The sequence below is a fragment of the Gymnodraco acuticeps genome, unplaced genomic scaffold, assembly GCF_902827175.1.
Source record: "Gymnodraco acuticeps unplaced genomic scaffold, fGymAcu1.1, whole genome shotgun sequence".
In the NCBI taxonomy this organism is placed as follows: Eukaryota; Metazoa; Chordata; class Actinopteri; order Perciformes; family Bathydraconidae; genus Gymnodraco; species Gymnodraco acuticeps.
Genome location: NW_022991451.1, coordinates 58,948 through 76,127, shown reverse-complemented (window position 1 = coordinate 76,127; position 17,180 = coordinate 58,948). Strand labels below are relative to the sequence as shown.

Here is a 17,180-nt window from a genome sequence, read left to right as displayed (position 1 = left end):
TGGGAGGTTGTGCAGGACTGACAGTTTTTGTTTCATGTTCCTCCAGAGTTGAAAGTTTTAAAGGTGTACATAGAGTTTTCCCTGGACCAGCCAAAAGGAGGTCTTCACTTCGTCGTTCCAGATGTGGAAGGCAGCATGGCGGAGAGAGGGGCTCACGTTTTCTCCTTCGGATACCAGAACTCCACGAGGTCTGCAAACAAGGCCAACCATTATTTACACTGCAGGACTGGGCTATATGGAGACAATCAAATGTCTCCATATTGTATGGTTGACTTTGTAATTATAAATAAATAGATGATGTCATCATTAATTATGTTGATATAAAGGCTACGTGGGTAAATACACACGATAGAAAACCTAGAACCGTGTGGTCAATTCAGAAATTGACTTCACTTATTGACCGTTTTGACCTTTTTTGACTTCATAAAGGACAAATAATGATTCAATTATCAACATTATTGTAGTGCTGGGCCATATGGAATAGATTAAAGAACACAACATTTATGACCAAATACTTGGATACCAAAATAGTGACAACATTGTAGGGTCGATCTTTGATGCTTTCACAAAATATTTTCACTGAGAGTTTCCATAAATAATCATAAATAGTGTGGTTTTAATGACTAAGCTAAGTCTTTCAAATTCAGAAAATGACTTCACTTTACTTTAAGGCAGCCTTAAAACAAGAAAAGACACTTATGCGATATTACTTTATCTAAGACGATATCTAGTTTTATATCCAGATATAGATATAATATAGATATTGCCCAGCCCTAGTTCAGTCAAAAAGCAACATTAAACCTGGAGATAAACCATGTTTTGTGCTGCCACATGCATTTGTCCATCCACTTAAATGCAGTGCCATTAAAGCTACAAGTGACAAGATTAGTTTTTGATGACATTAAACATCCTAGCTGTCCATAATTCAGCCACTACATGCTGAAAATGTGTCCTGGATCTTAGCTATGGCCCACAGGAAGAGACTGTCCAGATGTCTGTCATGTGTCTTGGTGTAATGAGGGGAGAAGGTCAGATGTTTTCAGCCGTTGTCTCAAGCTGCTTTGTTATTCCGTTCAGATTAGATTGACTGCTGCTTTTCCCAAAGTGATATGAACATGTAATGAATGAATCGATACAATAGATTCTCAAGCTGTGGTCACTGTCACAGTGTAACAAAAAGAAAACAAATCCAGGCACAAAGCACAGCAGAGGTTACAAGGGAAAAGTAAACAAAAATGTGTGACGAAAGTAGTCTTGAAGTCCAAAATGTGATGAATCCTCCAAAAACGAATGTCCATCTTGACTGCAGTGCTTTAATGATGAGATATTGCCATGCTACTTCTTTATAGTGCAATGTTTTTTTAATTCTCACACCGTTATCCATCTTAAGTACACAGTCATTAAGCCTCCTACATGTAGCCTGTTTTGTAACAACCATTAAACCTGTACTATTTGTCTCACTCATGCATTTCATGTGCTGTAATGCAGACCCACACTAGCTCCATGATACCAATGGTCTTTGCATAACTCATTATATTGTCCCCCCCAGATTCTGGTTCCCCTGTGTAGACTCCTACTCAGAGCTGTGCACATGGAAGCTGGAGTTCACCGTGGATGCTTCCATGGTGGCGGTGTCCTGTGGAGATCTGGTGGAGACCATCTACACTAATGACATGAGGAAGAAGACCTACCACTACATCCTCCCCATCCCCACCGCGGCCCCCAACATCTCCCTAGCTGTGGGGCCATTTGAAATCCTTGTAGATCCCTACATGCATGAGGTGGGTGTACAGTGACATGAAACAGTTACAAATGATTATGTTTCTGCATGTAGTTAGCCCTAAATCAATGTTTTGTTTTTTATTTTAGCTTTGGCAACTTAAACAAACCTATCTACACTTTTCTCTACTGTTTTTTTGTTTACATCTTTCCTTCAGCTGAATCCACATAGTTTATACACAAATGGAAGCAGACATGAGAGAAATAAAAAATACAATTTAACAAAAACAACCTTGGATGGCCTCACTGTATGAATCCAGTAATGGCAAAGGTCCACTTTTTAGATGTCTACATTAATTATTTTTGAACTGCGTAAGGTAAATTGTGATTCTCTTACAACACATCTGCTTTTACTTAACCTCTTAACATCTAGAATGAAGACACCAGTATTATATGGAACTAGAAAAAAACCTAAAGAATCTAATGGTTCATGTCATGTCGGGAAGAAGGCTCAGTAAGGCTCCAAAGTCAGGTTACATTTTGGGTAACCACATATCTTCCTTCCACAGACATGCCCACTTTATGATTATAACATAGGAAGAGGAAAGAGTAAGATTTCATGTTAAACATTAACACAGAGACGCAGGATTAAATGTTTATATATATTCATGGTATCTGTGTAATGCAGTAATATGTTATCCATCCTTGTATGTTCTACTTAATGACCACTAGATGTCCCTAAACACAATGTAGCTGTATTAAAGATGAGTTGAAAAAAGTGTAGTGGTGGAAATGGACTTCCCGCCTGTGTAAGGTGTAGTGATCAGATGTGGAAGAAGTACTCAGATGTTATACGTAGAAGTAATAAAACCGCGTTGTAGAAATACTCTGCTACGACATGTTGAAGTGGGACATCTAAAAGTCCCGCATTCAAGTTACTTAAGTAAAAGTACAAAAGTATTGACAGCTAAATGTACTTAAGTACTAAATCTAAAATGACTCATTATCCAAGTGGCCAATTTTAGAACACTATATTTGTTATCATGGGATTATATTTAGATATCCATTAACAAGTTTAACATTTGATTTTGCAGCTTGTAAAGCTGGAGAGAAGTTTAATTACTTGTTTAGACTGCCAGGTATTTCCGTCCATAATAATACATCATAATACTTTAGTTTAATTACATTTTTGTATAAAGAAATATGAACCTGCAAAAGTAACTAATGTTGTGATATAAATGTAGTGGAGTAAAAAGTACAATATTTGCTTTCAAAATGTATTGGAGTAGAAGCACAAGGTAGCATAAAAAAGAAATACACATGTATCTTAAAAATGTACTTAAGTACAGTACTTGAACAAATGTACTTAGCAACTTCCCACCACTGGTCGTGATGCAGTAAAGGAAAACAATAGTTATTGTTATCCTGTCAGGGTAGCTGTCATTAAACAACACAGAATATAACAGATGATAGAAACACAGTTTTGTAAATGAATTTCTGAACATTTCCCCCCCCCCCCCCCCCCCCCCCCCCCCCCCAGGTGACCCACTTCTGCCTGCCACAGCTGCTGCCCCTGCTCAAACACTCCATGTCTTACCTGCATGAGATCTTTGAGTTCTATGAGGAGATTCTGACATGCCGCTACCCTTATGCCTGCTTCAAGACTGTGTTTGTGGACGAGGCCTACGTACAAGTGTCCTCCTATGCTTCCATGAGTATCTTCAGGTAGGCATGAGACTCATCAAATACCAGAATAAAGTTACAGTGCAGTCTAAGATACGAATAGTTCCATTAAAAGCAGTGGCAAAAAGAAAAGTCCTGGGGCCTCATTTATAAAGGGATATACGCTCAAAAGATGGCGTACGCCAGTTTCTACGCAATGTTTGCGATTTATAAAATACTAACTTGAGGGGAAACGTGCGGTCCTCCACGCAAACTCTAACCCATGCGTACACACTAAGCACAAACACGGGAGAGACGAGAAACTGCGACACCGTTGGCAGAAGGAAGAATGGAGAGAAATATGTGGAAATAATACCATAAACAAAATGTTACCTCTCATTTATCATCTATGAAGAATTCATTTTCAAACATTGATTAAAGCCAATCTTAAAATGATTAAACAAACGCCTGTTTGAGACTCCTCAGTGCACACAAAAACATAACTTGGAGAAATAAATACATATGTTATTTAAAACCACCTCGAATATGTTGTGTTAATGTTATGAAATGTTTTCTCATAAATGATGCGGTAAGCAGGAGGACAGCATTACGTCTAAACTGACGCCGTTTTGCATTTCTATAGATTGTATACGAGCATGGTTTTATATTCTATCATGTTTAATCGTGTTTTATGCCGTTTGCTAAGACTTGATAAGTCGCTCATAAAACACAGGAGGTATGGAAGCTAAGAACACCATATGTGGTCAATTGTACAGCTAATATAACACAACACATTAGTTGTATTTCCTTTAACTGGTGGATATAGAGTTGCTGCAGTGGAGACGCTGCGAACAGCTGATCGACAGCTGGGACACAAACCACCAAATACGAAAACATAATTCAGATCCAGTCGTCATGACTCCACTCCGGAGGGATTCCCCGATCATTTATTACAGTTTCTCATCAAGGGGGGGTCTCCTGTCCCCGGTACAAACACACTGCCTGAGGAAGGCTATGTGTATTGTTTTTGTCATTAACCTTTTTCGGACCACTTATTTATTTATGTTGGTGACGATCCGACCTCCATGCTGCTACTCTGGTTCAAACTGCATCCACCAAACAATATGATTTATCTCCACCTCCCCAAAATAACCCACTTCTGACACGGTGTGAGATGTCTTTTTTAGCTGTTCTGTCGTCATTTCCTGCGATCTTCTTCATAAAGTCAGTCAGAATGAATGAATGGGCGTTTCTTTGACTATTTATAGGCAAATATGGGCGTTACGTGAAGCCCGCAAAAGCTGCACCGCATTTCGAGTCGGTTGTGATTTATAAAGGGAAACCGGCGTAGGAAGTGCCATACGCACTTTCCTCGCCGGTACGCAATGTTTTGCGAATCGGAAAGTTTCTGTACCTATTTTTTGGATTTCTACTACGTAAGCAACCTGCCCACGTGAATCCTACGCACAGCGTTATACATGAGGCCCCTGAGCCTGGATTTAAAGTAGTAGAGTTTGTTCCAGATGTTTGGGGTATAATAACTGAATGCTGCTTCTCACTGTTTAGTTCTGACTCAGAAAGCAGACCCGTCCAAGAAGACCTGAGATTTCTGGATGGTTCATAATGTAGCAGGAGATCAGAAATGTATTTTGGTCCTAAACCATTCAGTGCTTTATAAACAACAACAGTATTTTGGTCATACTATATTCATGTACTGTGTCTGATTCTGTCTCACCTGGAGTTGTTGGTTTTGTTTTCAGCACCAACCTGCTCCACAGCTCTATGATCATAGACCAGACCCCGCAGACACGTCGCTGTCTGGCCCAGGCCCTGGCTCAGCAGTTCTTTGGCTGTTTTATCTCCAGGATGTCATGGTGAGTCTGCACAGTGAGCCCGTGAGCTCGGAGACGGGAAGTCTAAGCCACACAGGCAGATATTCCCTGTTGAGACCTCAGATACTGAAGACCCATTTCTCACTGGCTAATCGCTGCGTCAATCAAGAGATTGCCTCAGCCCTATGTGGGGGCATTTTTCTGGATCTACCAGAAAACCAACTTAAAGATAAGATTAATAAAAAAAGACAACTTTGAGCCTATCACAGCATTAACCCTTAGAAAACATATTTTTGTCTTATTTTGCGAGTGGGACAGGGGATCTTTAGGGGGAGATCGCATGTCAAAGGGACATGCCAAATATCAGTGGTATACGTCCTCTAAAAGTTGAGACCCTGAAGATGGAAGGTTTTATAGACTTTTTTTGCGTTTTAAGACGCATTTCAAATCTAAAAGTTTACAGTGTAGAAGATCCTTGAACACTATGACCACGCTATGATCACACCATGACTGTGAATGGCCATACCCGTGCTCTATTATGCTTCATAAAGTATGGCAGAAAGGTTTGTGTTGATTATTCTGGATCACTCAACACTTGATCAAAAAACAACAGAGAAAAATACATTCAGAGATTTGGTATAAAAAACTTTGGACATTTGCAATAATTGCTTAGAAACCCTATGAATGCCAATTGAATAAGGAAAGCTTCTAAAAGCCCTCAGTCTCTAGTTGTGTTTGTTAAGTTGAATGAGGTTCTGATTATCCTAGAGCTCAAAACAGCTCCTTTTATAAAGTGAGGTCATGTTTCAAAAAATAGTCTGACAACAATGAATAGGCTTGACTAACATTTACACACGTTTATACAGCTGAACTAATTTAATCGTCTCAGCTTTCCATACATTTATGAAATTCCCAGACTGTATTTTAAAAAAGGTGAAAATAACACATATTTATAATTTTGTCCAAAACTCAGTAGGCTTGTGTTAAGATAAGAGGCCCATGGATAGGACTTAAATCCTGCTAGTATTGTGGAGAGAAACGCGTATTGTCCCCCCCTCTCTGACCTTTAAACACACATCAGATGTGTGTCCTTGGTTTGCTTATGTTGTTGAGCTGGCTGGTGTTGTGTCAGAAAAGATCTCAGGAGACTCAGAGCTCTTTGATTCTAGCAAAACATGGTGCTGCCTGCTAGCAATTAATCAGAGTGGGGGTTAACTAGGGCTGTAATTGAAAGCAGCCGTGCTCAGTAGCCTGTCAGACATAAAAGAAAAAGGCACACGGAAAAATAAAAACTGCTCTTTTTACAAATCTATGAAACCTTGATATCAAAAACTGAAGTTTGAGGAGCTTTAGGAAACAATACATTGATTTGTGTTTTATCTCCGCCTCGTGTTTCTGTGTAATAGAGGGTTTTTCATAATGAAAATCTGCTGAAGATTTAATTGACCAATTGCATCTGAGGGTTGTAAAGTGCTGTTTTTTCAGTGTTACAAGAATTAAGTTGGGACTACTTTTTAAGAAGGGTTTCTCTAAAAAGAAAGGAAAGAAACTCAAAGCTTAAGAGTTCGACCTTGTTTTTAATAATGAATCAAAGATATTCTCTAGACAATATTAGGATGAAATATTTTAGGAAAATAATTCCATAGTGTCCATAAAGTTGATCATAGCTATTGCACAGTTGAAATCCTAATTGCTACCCGCAGGATAGATTCAGTTCAGCATGACGCTGTTAAACCACCCAGGTTGAATCATAGTATTGCGTTCCTTTTTTACAAGCTAATAAATCCAGGCTGATAAATGTACAAAAGCTGTGTCTGCCATGCCAAGTTTGTTCCTAGGAATACCACAAGGGTAACTTACACAATAACTTCGTAAAGAGCAACACAAGTGTGGCCTTTTACTTTAAAAGTCACTTTTAATAAGCTTGAAACAGTGAAGGAAACAGGGTGAGCTCTCAGTTTCCAGGGTTTAGTCTCCATATCCTATTTAATCCGGATCCCAGAAAGGGCTCCTTGAAAGTGTGAAGGATCGAAGGTCTGGAGTTCATTTTCTTAAATATGGAGTTAACCTGCATTTCATTGGTTACAATTCCTTGAATAATGCCTGAACGTTGGACATATACCTCAAACCATGCGGGGCACTTAACCCCCCAGGTGAAGACATTGATATTTGGTGATGATTTGTATTTTGTGAACTTGCAGTGTATTATATATGTTGTTCCTCCTGAAGGGCTGATGAGTGGGTGCTGAAGGGGATCTCAGGCTACATCTACGGCCTCTACCTAAAGAAGACCTTTGGAGTGAATGAGTACCGGCACTGGATCAAAGAGGTAACAGTTATTCTAGACCAATGGTTCTCAATTGGTGGGTCGCGACCCAAAAGTGGGTCGTGGACCCGTTTCAAGTGGGTCGCAGATGTGTGAGTGAAGAAAATTTCCTTTTTGTTTTTGGGGGAAAAAAGTGAAACTTTTTTTTGGGCCCGATTTTCTAACGCTGTGCATGCAGTAGGCGTTGGACTGGAAGTACGGGAGACCATGAACGGTTTTGAAAATTCTGTCACGTAGTGATCATCTTCTTAATAAAATATCTTTGCTGATGTTTTTTCGAGTCTTCTGGCCAATCAGAATCAAGATTGTTGCCGGAAGTCCCCACGGAGAATAACTTTGCGGTAGAACTATTCTTTATACACCCATGGGTACAACTTCAGATCAAAATGAACACATAATGAAATATGCCCCCCGGTTTGATGATTGACAGGTCACAGAACAATGGGAGCTATCTACCCTTACCCACAATTTAAAGTAATTCACACAGACTCTCTCCTCTTTGCTCTTCTCTCTGTGAGGAGCAGCAAGCTGTCAGAACAAAGTGAAAAACAAACAATGGCATAAAATATTATTAATATGTCGTAATACATCTAATTATTTTCTTCTCAGAGTGTACCAGAAAGCGTAGTTTATATGTTAGTATTTCTAAAAATCTCCGGGGGGGAATCCCCCCATACCCCCCTTCTGGGGTTGGGTTTTCAGCATGTGTGCCTTTTTATGTTATACAGTTCAGCTTTCATTCCATCATCTCATTAAACCTTTTTTAAAGTATACTTTAGTTCTGCTAAGGGATATAAGGGATCTATGCACTGTACTTCACTTTAATTAATAATGTATGCTGAAAAGAGTATATTTTACTGCAGGATTTTTTGTTGAATAGATTTGAGTGGTTAAAAATGTCGGGTCGCGATTTATTGACTAAGGAAAAAGTGGGTCCCGAGGCCTGACCAGTTGAGAACCACTGCTCTAGACAACTCTTTATCCTGTCGGAACTTGGTGATAATAGCAGCCCAACACCTGCAGTTTCACACAAACCGATCATTTTTCATGACGTTGTGACATGCTTTGTAATGAATGTATCCTAAATCAATGTGATAGGTTAAGGAAGTGACCATGTTGGTTTAGACATTTGCCTCACTCAAACCATGTCACTTTTGCTGTGCCATGTAGCACCACTGCTACAGGTGTAGCACCGCTGTACCACATAAGAACCACTTAACATCTCCAAGTGGTTGACCAATCACAACCGAGCCAAACAGCTAACCAATCAGAGCAGACTGGGCCCTGGTTTTCGACAGAGAGTGAAAAAAAGTGTGCAGCACAGTCAGTATGAGAAAAATAAGGAGCTTTTTGAACTGTTTTGGCTCATAGTATGTGCCTTTCACTTTTCTCTGAAATGTAAAAGTCAATCTGGGAAAATGATCACAGATTTATCTATAACAAATATAACCGTGCAGTAGGCAGCCATTTACTCATAGACTTAACTAATGATCAACTTATTTGAGTTTATATACTACTGAATTTAAAAACTTGATTCATTTATAAATGCTTATGAATGTTATTATTTTCTCTTCAGGAGTTGGACAAGATTGTGGAGTATGAACTGAAGATGGGGGGGGTTCTGCTGCACCCGACCTTCAGTGGAGGAAAAGAGAAAGACAAGTAACGCTTCAATCCAATCACAGTCATTTGGTCCTGGATCATAATTGCATGACACACTGACCTAACTGTTTTCTATCTTCAGTCCAACCCCCCACCTCCACTTCTCCATCAAGCACCCCCACACTTTGTCCTGGGAGTACTACAAGATGTTCCAGTGTAAGGCCCACCTGGTGATGAGGCTGATAGAGAACCGGATCAGCATGGAGTTCATGTTGCAGGTGACACACTGCCAGCATTTCCCTGTCTTATGCCTCTTTAAACGTCTAAGCCAGTATTTATTAACCTCATAACAAAAGATGGTTTTGTCTTCATTTGAATTCTTTGTTTTCTGCTCCCTTACTAAAGGTTTTCAACAAGCTTCTGAGCCTGGCGAGTACCGCCTCCTCCCAGAAGTACCAGAGTCACATGTGGAGCCAGATGCTTCTGTCCACTCACGCCTTCCTCAAGTCCATCTCCAACGTCTCAGGCAAAGACATCGGCCCCCTCATCAAACAGTGGGTGTATCCTTCAATCTGGAATGGATGGTTTGCCAGCACACAGAGTGATTATTGATGAACTGCTTCACGGTATGACCTTACACAGAAGGGAAATATAGAGGTTCAATGTTTGGTCATGTCAGACCTTAAATCGTTTTAGTTAATTAAAGCACTTTTCAGGTTTTTCTGCAGCCTTGAAACTTAGTCCACTGACTCAGAACTGACTCACGTTAGAACAAATGCAAAAATATATGAAATGTATAAAATAATTACAAAGGTCATGTTTTAAAAATGTCACCAGTTCATTGTTTAATCTTGAATTAAAAAAATAAAATAACTTATTGACCTTAACTTTTGGTACTCAGAGACCAAAGTGCTGTGGTGAAATTCTTTGGCAGTTTTGCTTTTAATAGGAAAAGGAACGTGCTGGAGCTGGAGATCCGTCAGGACTACACATCATCTGGAACCCAGAAATATGTGGTGAGCGTCTACATACAGTGTTTGGAATAAATGAATTGTCTGTGTCCATTTTTTGAAGTAAATCGTTTTTTCTTTTTTACAGCAGATTCAAATGAGATTTTTCATAAAATCAAAGTGTACTGTAGGCCACAATCCTAGTCTGCATGCCAACATTTGCTGATGGTCAATGAAAGGATTAGTTATTATTTTACAGTGCAAAACACGAGTTACCAAGTATGGCACAAACATGGCTATCCTTCTAAGACAGTCCTAGCATTTTGCACAGCAGATCTTTCCCTTCGAGGGAGACCTATTCTAAAACCAAAATCCAAGACTTAAAGGGATACAAAAAATCTAATAATGTTACAGAATTCCCATTTCATAAAATGATCCTATGTTTATTTGCCTGCAGGGCCCTATCAAAGTGACAGTGCAGGAGCTGGATGGATCCTTCAACCACACGCTGCAGATCGAGGAGAACAGCCTGAAACACGACATCCCCTGTCACTCCAAGAGCCGCCGGTACACACGCTGCACACACTCTCATAAGTCAACACAATAATGGAGAAATGTTTATATTTACTAGATATCATATATTACTTATTATTATTGTAAGCCGGTAATGGAGTTTGTATCATTTGAATATTAATACAACCATGTTTATAATATAATAAGTGTGATACTCATTGTTACTCATTATTTTGCTTTGTTTCTTGGTGATACGTTGATCTTGTTGTTATCTATTTAATCTTTGTTTCTTTACTTTGTCCTCTCGTCTCTGTTTCTAGTGGAACAGAAATGTGATCAACAAAGAGAATTTATTAAAGAAATTCTGAGTGTGGCTGTGTTTACTGACTGTTCCGTTGTTTCTTCCCACAGAAACAAGAAAAAGAAGATTCCTCTGATGAATGGAGAGGAAGTTGACATGGATTTATCGGCAATGGAGTAAGACATCACTGCTGTAGCCATTTGTTTTTTATCTATATTGTATGTATTAGTTATTGTATCATTTTATTTATATATAATGTAATGGTGTTTTCTAGTGTTTAAGGCAAGCTTTTTTTTCATTTAAGGAAAACATTATTCATAAAATACTTGACTCTTCTAGCTGGAACAAACGTGTGTCTACCTCTTAGCCATTGATGGAGCAGCAGGGGGTGCTGTGAGAGTGTCTGCAAGCGCATCTCTCCCAGATGAGCTGAACAGTTTTTTTGCTCGCTTCGAGAGCAGCCAGGCTGGGGGTGCACAGAAGGATCAGGAGCCCTGCCCTTTTGTTTTAAACCGGGCAGATGTGTGTAAATCCTTTTAAAAGGGTTGACCCACACAGGCTCCTGGACCTGATGGCATCCCTGGCTGTGTTCTCAGGGTGTGTGCAGTTCAGCTGGCAGAGGTGTTCACAGACATCTTCAACAGGTCCCTGCTGCAGTCTGTAGTCCCCACATGTCTCAAACACTCCACCATCGTTCCTGTCCCCAAAAAGTCTAAAATCACCAGCCTCAACGACTACCGCCCAGTAGCACTCACCTCCATCATCATGAAGTGCTTTGAGCGGTTAGTCAAAACCTTCATCACCTCCTCCCTCCCTGACTCTCTGGACCCCCTGCAGTTTGCCTACAGAGCTAACAGCTCCACAGACGACGCCATAGCACAGACCATCCACACTGCCCTCTCACACCTGGACCAGAGGAACACATATGTGAGAATGCTGATCATTGACTACAGTTCAGCTTTCAACACCATTGAGCCCTCCAAGCTGGCCATCAAGCTCAGAGACCTCGGGCTCAACAGCGCCCTCTGTGACTGGATCCTGAACTTCCTGACGGGCAGACCCCAGGCAGTGCGGGTAGGAAACATCACATCCTCCACCCTGATCCTCAACACCGGAGCCCCTCAAGGCTGCGTGCTCAGCCCTCTCCTCTACTCCCTGTTCCCACACGACTGCGTGGCCACACACAGCTCCAACACCATCGTGACGTTTGCTGACGACACAACCATCATCGACCAGATCACCGACGGCGACGAGACGGCGTACAGAGAGGAGGTCGGAAACCTGACATCTTGGTGCCAGGATAACAACCTCCATCTCAACGTCAGCTAAACAAAGGAGCTGATTGTGGATTACAGGAAGCAGCAGAGAGAGGGACACGCCCCCATCGCCATCAATGGGACTACGGTGGAGAGAGTCAGCAGCTTCAGGTTCCTCAGTGTCCACATCACTGAGGACCTGACATGGACTCATCACTGAGAACCTGACATGGACTCATCACTGAGAACCTGACATGGACTCTTCACACCACCACCATCACCAAAAAAGCTTGACAGCGGCTCTTCTTCCTCCGCAGGCTGAGGAGGTTCAACATGGACTCCAGGATACTCTGCAACTTCTACAGGTGCACCATAGAGAGTATCCTGACCTCCTACAGGTGCACCATAGAGAGCATCCTGACCTTCTACAGGTGCACCATAGAGAGCATCCTGACCTTCTACAGGTGCACCATAGAGAGGATCCTGACCTTCTACAGGTGCCCCATAGAGAGGATCCTGACCTTCTACAGGTGCACCATAGAGAGGATCCTGACCTTCTACAGGTGCCCCATAGAGAGGATCCTGACCTTCTACAGGTGCACCATAGAGAGGGTCCTGACCTTCTACAGGTGCACCATAGAGAACATCCTGACCTTCTATAGGTGCACCATAGAGAGGATCCTGACCTTCTACAGGTGCACCATAGAGAGGATCCTGACCTTCTACAGGTGCACCATAGAGAGGATCCTGACCTTCTACAGGTGCCCCATAGAGAGGATCCTGACCTTCTACAGGTGCACCATAGAGAGGGTCCTGACCTTCTACAGGTGCACCATAGAGAACATCCTGACCTTCTATAGGTGCACCATAGAGAGGATCCTGACCTTCTACAGGTGCACCATAGAGAGGGTCCTGACCTTCTACAGGTGCACCATAGAGAGCATCCTGACCTTCTACAGGTGCACCATAGAGAGGGTCCTGACCTTCTACAGGTGCACCATAGAGAGGATCCTGACCTTCTACAGGTGCACCATAGAGAGCATCCTGACCTTCTACAGGTGCTCCATAGAGAGCATCCTGACCTTCTACAGGTGCACCATAGAGAGCATCCTGACCTTCTACAGGTGCACCATAGAGAGGGTCCTGACCTTCTACAGGTGCACCATAGAGAGCATCCTGACCTTCTACAGGTGCACCATAGAGAGGATCCTGACCTTCTACAGGTGCACCATAGAGAGCATCCTGACCTTCTACAGGTGCACCATAGAGAGGGTCCTGACCTTCTACAGGTGCACCATAGAGAGCATCCTGACCTTCTATAGGTGCACCATAGAGAGCATCCTGACCTTCTACAGGTGCTCCATAGAGAGCATCCTGACCTTCTACAGGTGCACCATAGAGAGGATCCTGACCTTCTACAGGTGCACCATAGAGAGCATCCTGACCTTCTACAGGTGCACCATAGAGAGCATCCTGACCTTCTACAGGTGCACCATAGAGAGCATCCTGACCTTCTACAGGTGCACCATAGAGAGCATCCTGACCTTCTACAGGTGCACCATAGAGAGCATCCTGACTGGCTGCATCACGGCCTGGTACGGCAGCTGCACCGCCCTCAATCGTAAGGCTTTACAGAGGGTGGTGAAAACTGCACAGCACATCACCAGGACAGAGCTGCCATCCATGGAGGATCTTTACTTCCAGCGGCTCAGGAAGAAAGCCCTCAGGACTACCAAAGACCCTCATCACCCCAGCCACAAACTGTTCTGTCTGCTGCCGTCTGGCAGGCGATACCGCAGCATCAGGACTAAAACCACCAGACTCAGGGACAGTTTCATCCCGCAGGCAATAAGACTGTTAAACTCCTGAACTAAGAACATCCATAACATTCACCTGTTTGCAACTTACAAATGATGTTTCACTTGTATATAGAGTTTTATGGCACTACTTATATTCTATTTTATTGTATTACTTGCACTATTTAATCTGTTGTATTGTGTTGCTCTGTTGGAGGAGCCTGGGACCTAAGATTTTCATCGACATAACTATACTGTAGCTATATTCGAATGACAATAAAAGCCTTGACTCTTGATATGACTGCTATGGAAACCTCTTCAGGATGAAATGTTTAGTTAAAGATGGATCTGTGATGAGCAACTCATTTTTGCTCCCTGTGGGAGTTGACGTTCCTTACTTTTGTTTGAACTTCCCCTCAATGTGTCTATCTCTTGTAACGTCTGCAGTGCTGACTCTCCTCTCCTCTGGATCCGGATCGACCCGGACATGTCCATCCTGAGGAAGGTGGAGTTTGAGCAGGCTGACTTCATGTGGCAGTATCAGCTGCGCTATGAAAGGGATGTAGTTGCACAGGTGGGTTTTCTTATGGGTTCACCATATCACTCTGCAGTTAGATCTTCTTTTTTTCTGCTAAGACACCACATCCCTAAAGGGTGCTTTCAGTGATAGCTTCTGAAAGCGGGTTCTAATTTGGAACCACATCCTAGTTGGTAAAAAAAAACTGAATCACTTATCAGTCCCATTTATCTCTCATCACTTCTATCTCTCCTCACTCCAAGCAACATGTTGGTAGCAGCTTTTCACGTTGAGCCTACTGTCACTGACGGAGCATGTACCTTTTCTCTCTCTTAGGAGGAGGCCATCTCAGCTTTGGAGAAGTTCCCAACTCCTGCCTCCAGACTGGCTCTGACGGACATCCTGGAGCAGGAACAGTGTTTCTACAAAGTCCGCATGCAGGCCTGCTTCTGTTTGGCCAAGGTATGTGTCTGCCAGTATGTGCGTGTGTTTTGTGAATTGTAGTTTGATCAGTGTTTTTGACTAAATATAGCATCTGGGAATAAGCTAGCCTAGCTAAGGTAGGAAAGTCTTGAATGAAAGCTTGACCTCTCAACAATAAATACAATTTAAGATCCAGACTGTATCATGCATACACACATTTATTATGAGTAACAGTCACATCAGTTTTAATTTAGTAACTGAAATGAGTTACTCACATATGATGCAAAAAGTTAAGTGTTCAGGCAGATCCATTGTGGGTACATTTTACTTTTACATTCACTGTAGTTTAGTCGAAACAGATTACATTTAGTAAGAGTAGAAGGTAAGTTAGTCAGTGGTGTCGCCTGTCAGCAGGATCAATGGATTTATATTGGAAGCATGGTGACCCATAGGTCACAATGTCATTTAACTGAGATACTGGGCTTCCATAGAAATGCTCTAACTGAGCAGAAGAGAGAATCTGTAACTTTGCAAATATGGAGTGAGAGGGGATGAGGAGAAATAAGTAGTAATGTGGGTCCCTGAAAGAATATGAGGAAACAAGAAGGGTGAAGAAGGCCTAGGGTGGGGATGTGAATGAATGTGTGTTAGGCGAGGGATGCATGTGAGAGGGACAGAAGGGAGAATACAAGTTCAGTTTATAGCCCCAGAAAGACTCTGAAACCAGCATGCTCTAATAGTTTGCTCTTTTTTTTTTTACACTTGTCATTTCCAATAAAGGGGACACTGTTAACCATATCCATCCACCTCATCGCTCCCTCACTTGTTCTTTTGATAACAATATTTGACCAGCACCCACTAGTTTAACCCTCCCTGTCCTGTTGGCTGTATAATCCTGTTCTGAGACTGCAGGAAATTCTCTATTCTCTGGATTTAGTCTTTTCCAACTTTAACCCCACTGGATATCCGCCTCTCAGGTTCCACCTGAACCAATATTTTCGCAACATGATAAACTTCACTACCTTCATTAAGGTGCTGTGATTGGCCACAGAACCCCCAACAGTCTCCATCCTAATGGCCTTTGGTTTATACTTCACACGCTGACTGACATACAAGCTCATACACACACATTCACATACTAACATACCCACACTGACCACAAACATGAAATATAACTGACCTCGGATGGACTTTGCTGCGTTATGATTGGTGGGATGGCATATACTTGCTTGTTATTGATAGAAATTGTGGGAAGGATAAAGGAACAGCCTGGGGGTGAACATTTGGGGGGACATAAAACGAAAGAATGCATGCACATGTTTAATATTCACACAAACACAAGTGTGTTCGTGAATGCGTGCACACGCACATACAACAACATTCCGGTGAGCATGCCTTTATTTACCTTACCAAATGACAACATCCTGTGTCAGTGACCCTTGGTCCTATATTACAACATTAACATAAATTCCCCAATATCCTGTTGGAACCCAAAGACCACTGGAGCCGCTGGTCTTCATGCCTGTGGAAACCTCTCCTGTGTACACTTTCACTGTGGGGTTCTGTTCCCACCACAGCAATTATAATGGACAGAAAGGACATTGTTATAAAAGTAAAACATTCTTAAATGAGTTATTTGTCTGCCCATAGCTCCTGAGAGTTATAAGAATATACATCTGGGTACATTGTACGGTCCACATGCTTTGCAGAACTCTTGTATGTTTCAGTTGGCAGTTATTTTAATGTGGTGACAGCAGACACAAGCTTTGAAAAAGAGCTGTCTTTTCTTGTTCTCATGTGTATATGTAAACCTTGCAGATAGCCAATGCCATGGTGAGCACGTGGCAGGGCCCCCCAGCTATGAAGTCCCTGTTTACCAGAATGTTCTGCTGTAAGAGCTGCCCCAACATCGTCAAGACCAACCACTTCATCAGCTTTCAGACGTACTTCCTGCAAAAGGTAATACATACAATGCATAACTCTTATAGGTCCATTAACTGTGTCAACACACTGTAGTCCTGGACGCTATCCCGGGCATAGCTTCAGCTTATTTTAGTATACATACATTTACAATACAATACATTTCAGTGCAGAAATACCGTAAATGTTTTTAAATATATTTTGTGTCTATTTGTTGTATTATCCACCAGAGCCCTGACACATTGATGTTTCAGCAGTATTATGTCCCACACTTAAAAAAGGTGTAACAAAAAAATATTAGGTCCAACTTAATACTATTGCTTTCAACTAAACTAATACAGTAATGTGAACTTTGTTGACAAA

General features: G+C 41.8%; 1 protein-coding gene across 3 annotated transcripts in view; it reads left to right on the top strand.

Moving 5' to 3' along the window:
* The window catches only part of taf2 (TAF2 RNA polymerase II, TATA box binding protein (TBP)-associated factor), a 33,863-nt gene that overhangs the window by 4,165 nt on the left and 12,518 nt on the right, over positions 1-17,180 (top strand). For all 3 annotated transcript variants that reach the window (XM_034196535.1, XM_034196533.1, XM_034196534.1), the window contains exons 5-18: positions 47-188; positions 1,550-1,781; positions 3,260-3,444; positions 5,142-5,255; positions 7,443-7,542; positions 9,116-9,201; positions 9,284-9,419; positions 9,547-9,701; positions 10,043-10,157; positions 10,549-10,658; positions 11,016-11,081; positions 14,405-14,531; positions 14,811-14,936; positions 16,716-16,856. In XM_034196535.1, coding sequence (XP_034052426.1) covers positions 136-188; positions 1,550-1,781; positions 3,260-3,444; positions 5,142-5,255; positions 7,443-7,542; positions 9,116-9,201; positions 9,284-9,419; positions 9,547-9,701; positions 10,043-10,157; positions 10,549-10,658; positions 11,016-11,081; positions 14,405-14,531; positions 14,811-14,936; positions 16,716-16,856 — 1,746 coding nt within the window. In that variant the 5' untranslated portion in view covers positions 47-135. The remainder of the gene's footprint in view (positions 1-46; positions 189-1,549; positions 1,782-3,259; positions 3,445-5,141; positions 5,256-7,442; positions 7,543-9,115; positions 9,202-9,283; positions 9,420-9,546; positions 9,702-10,042; positions 10,158-10,548; positions 10,659-11,015; positions 11,082-14,404; positions 14,532-14,810; positions 14,937-16,715; positions 16,857-17,180) is intronic.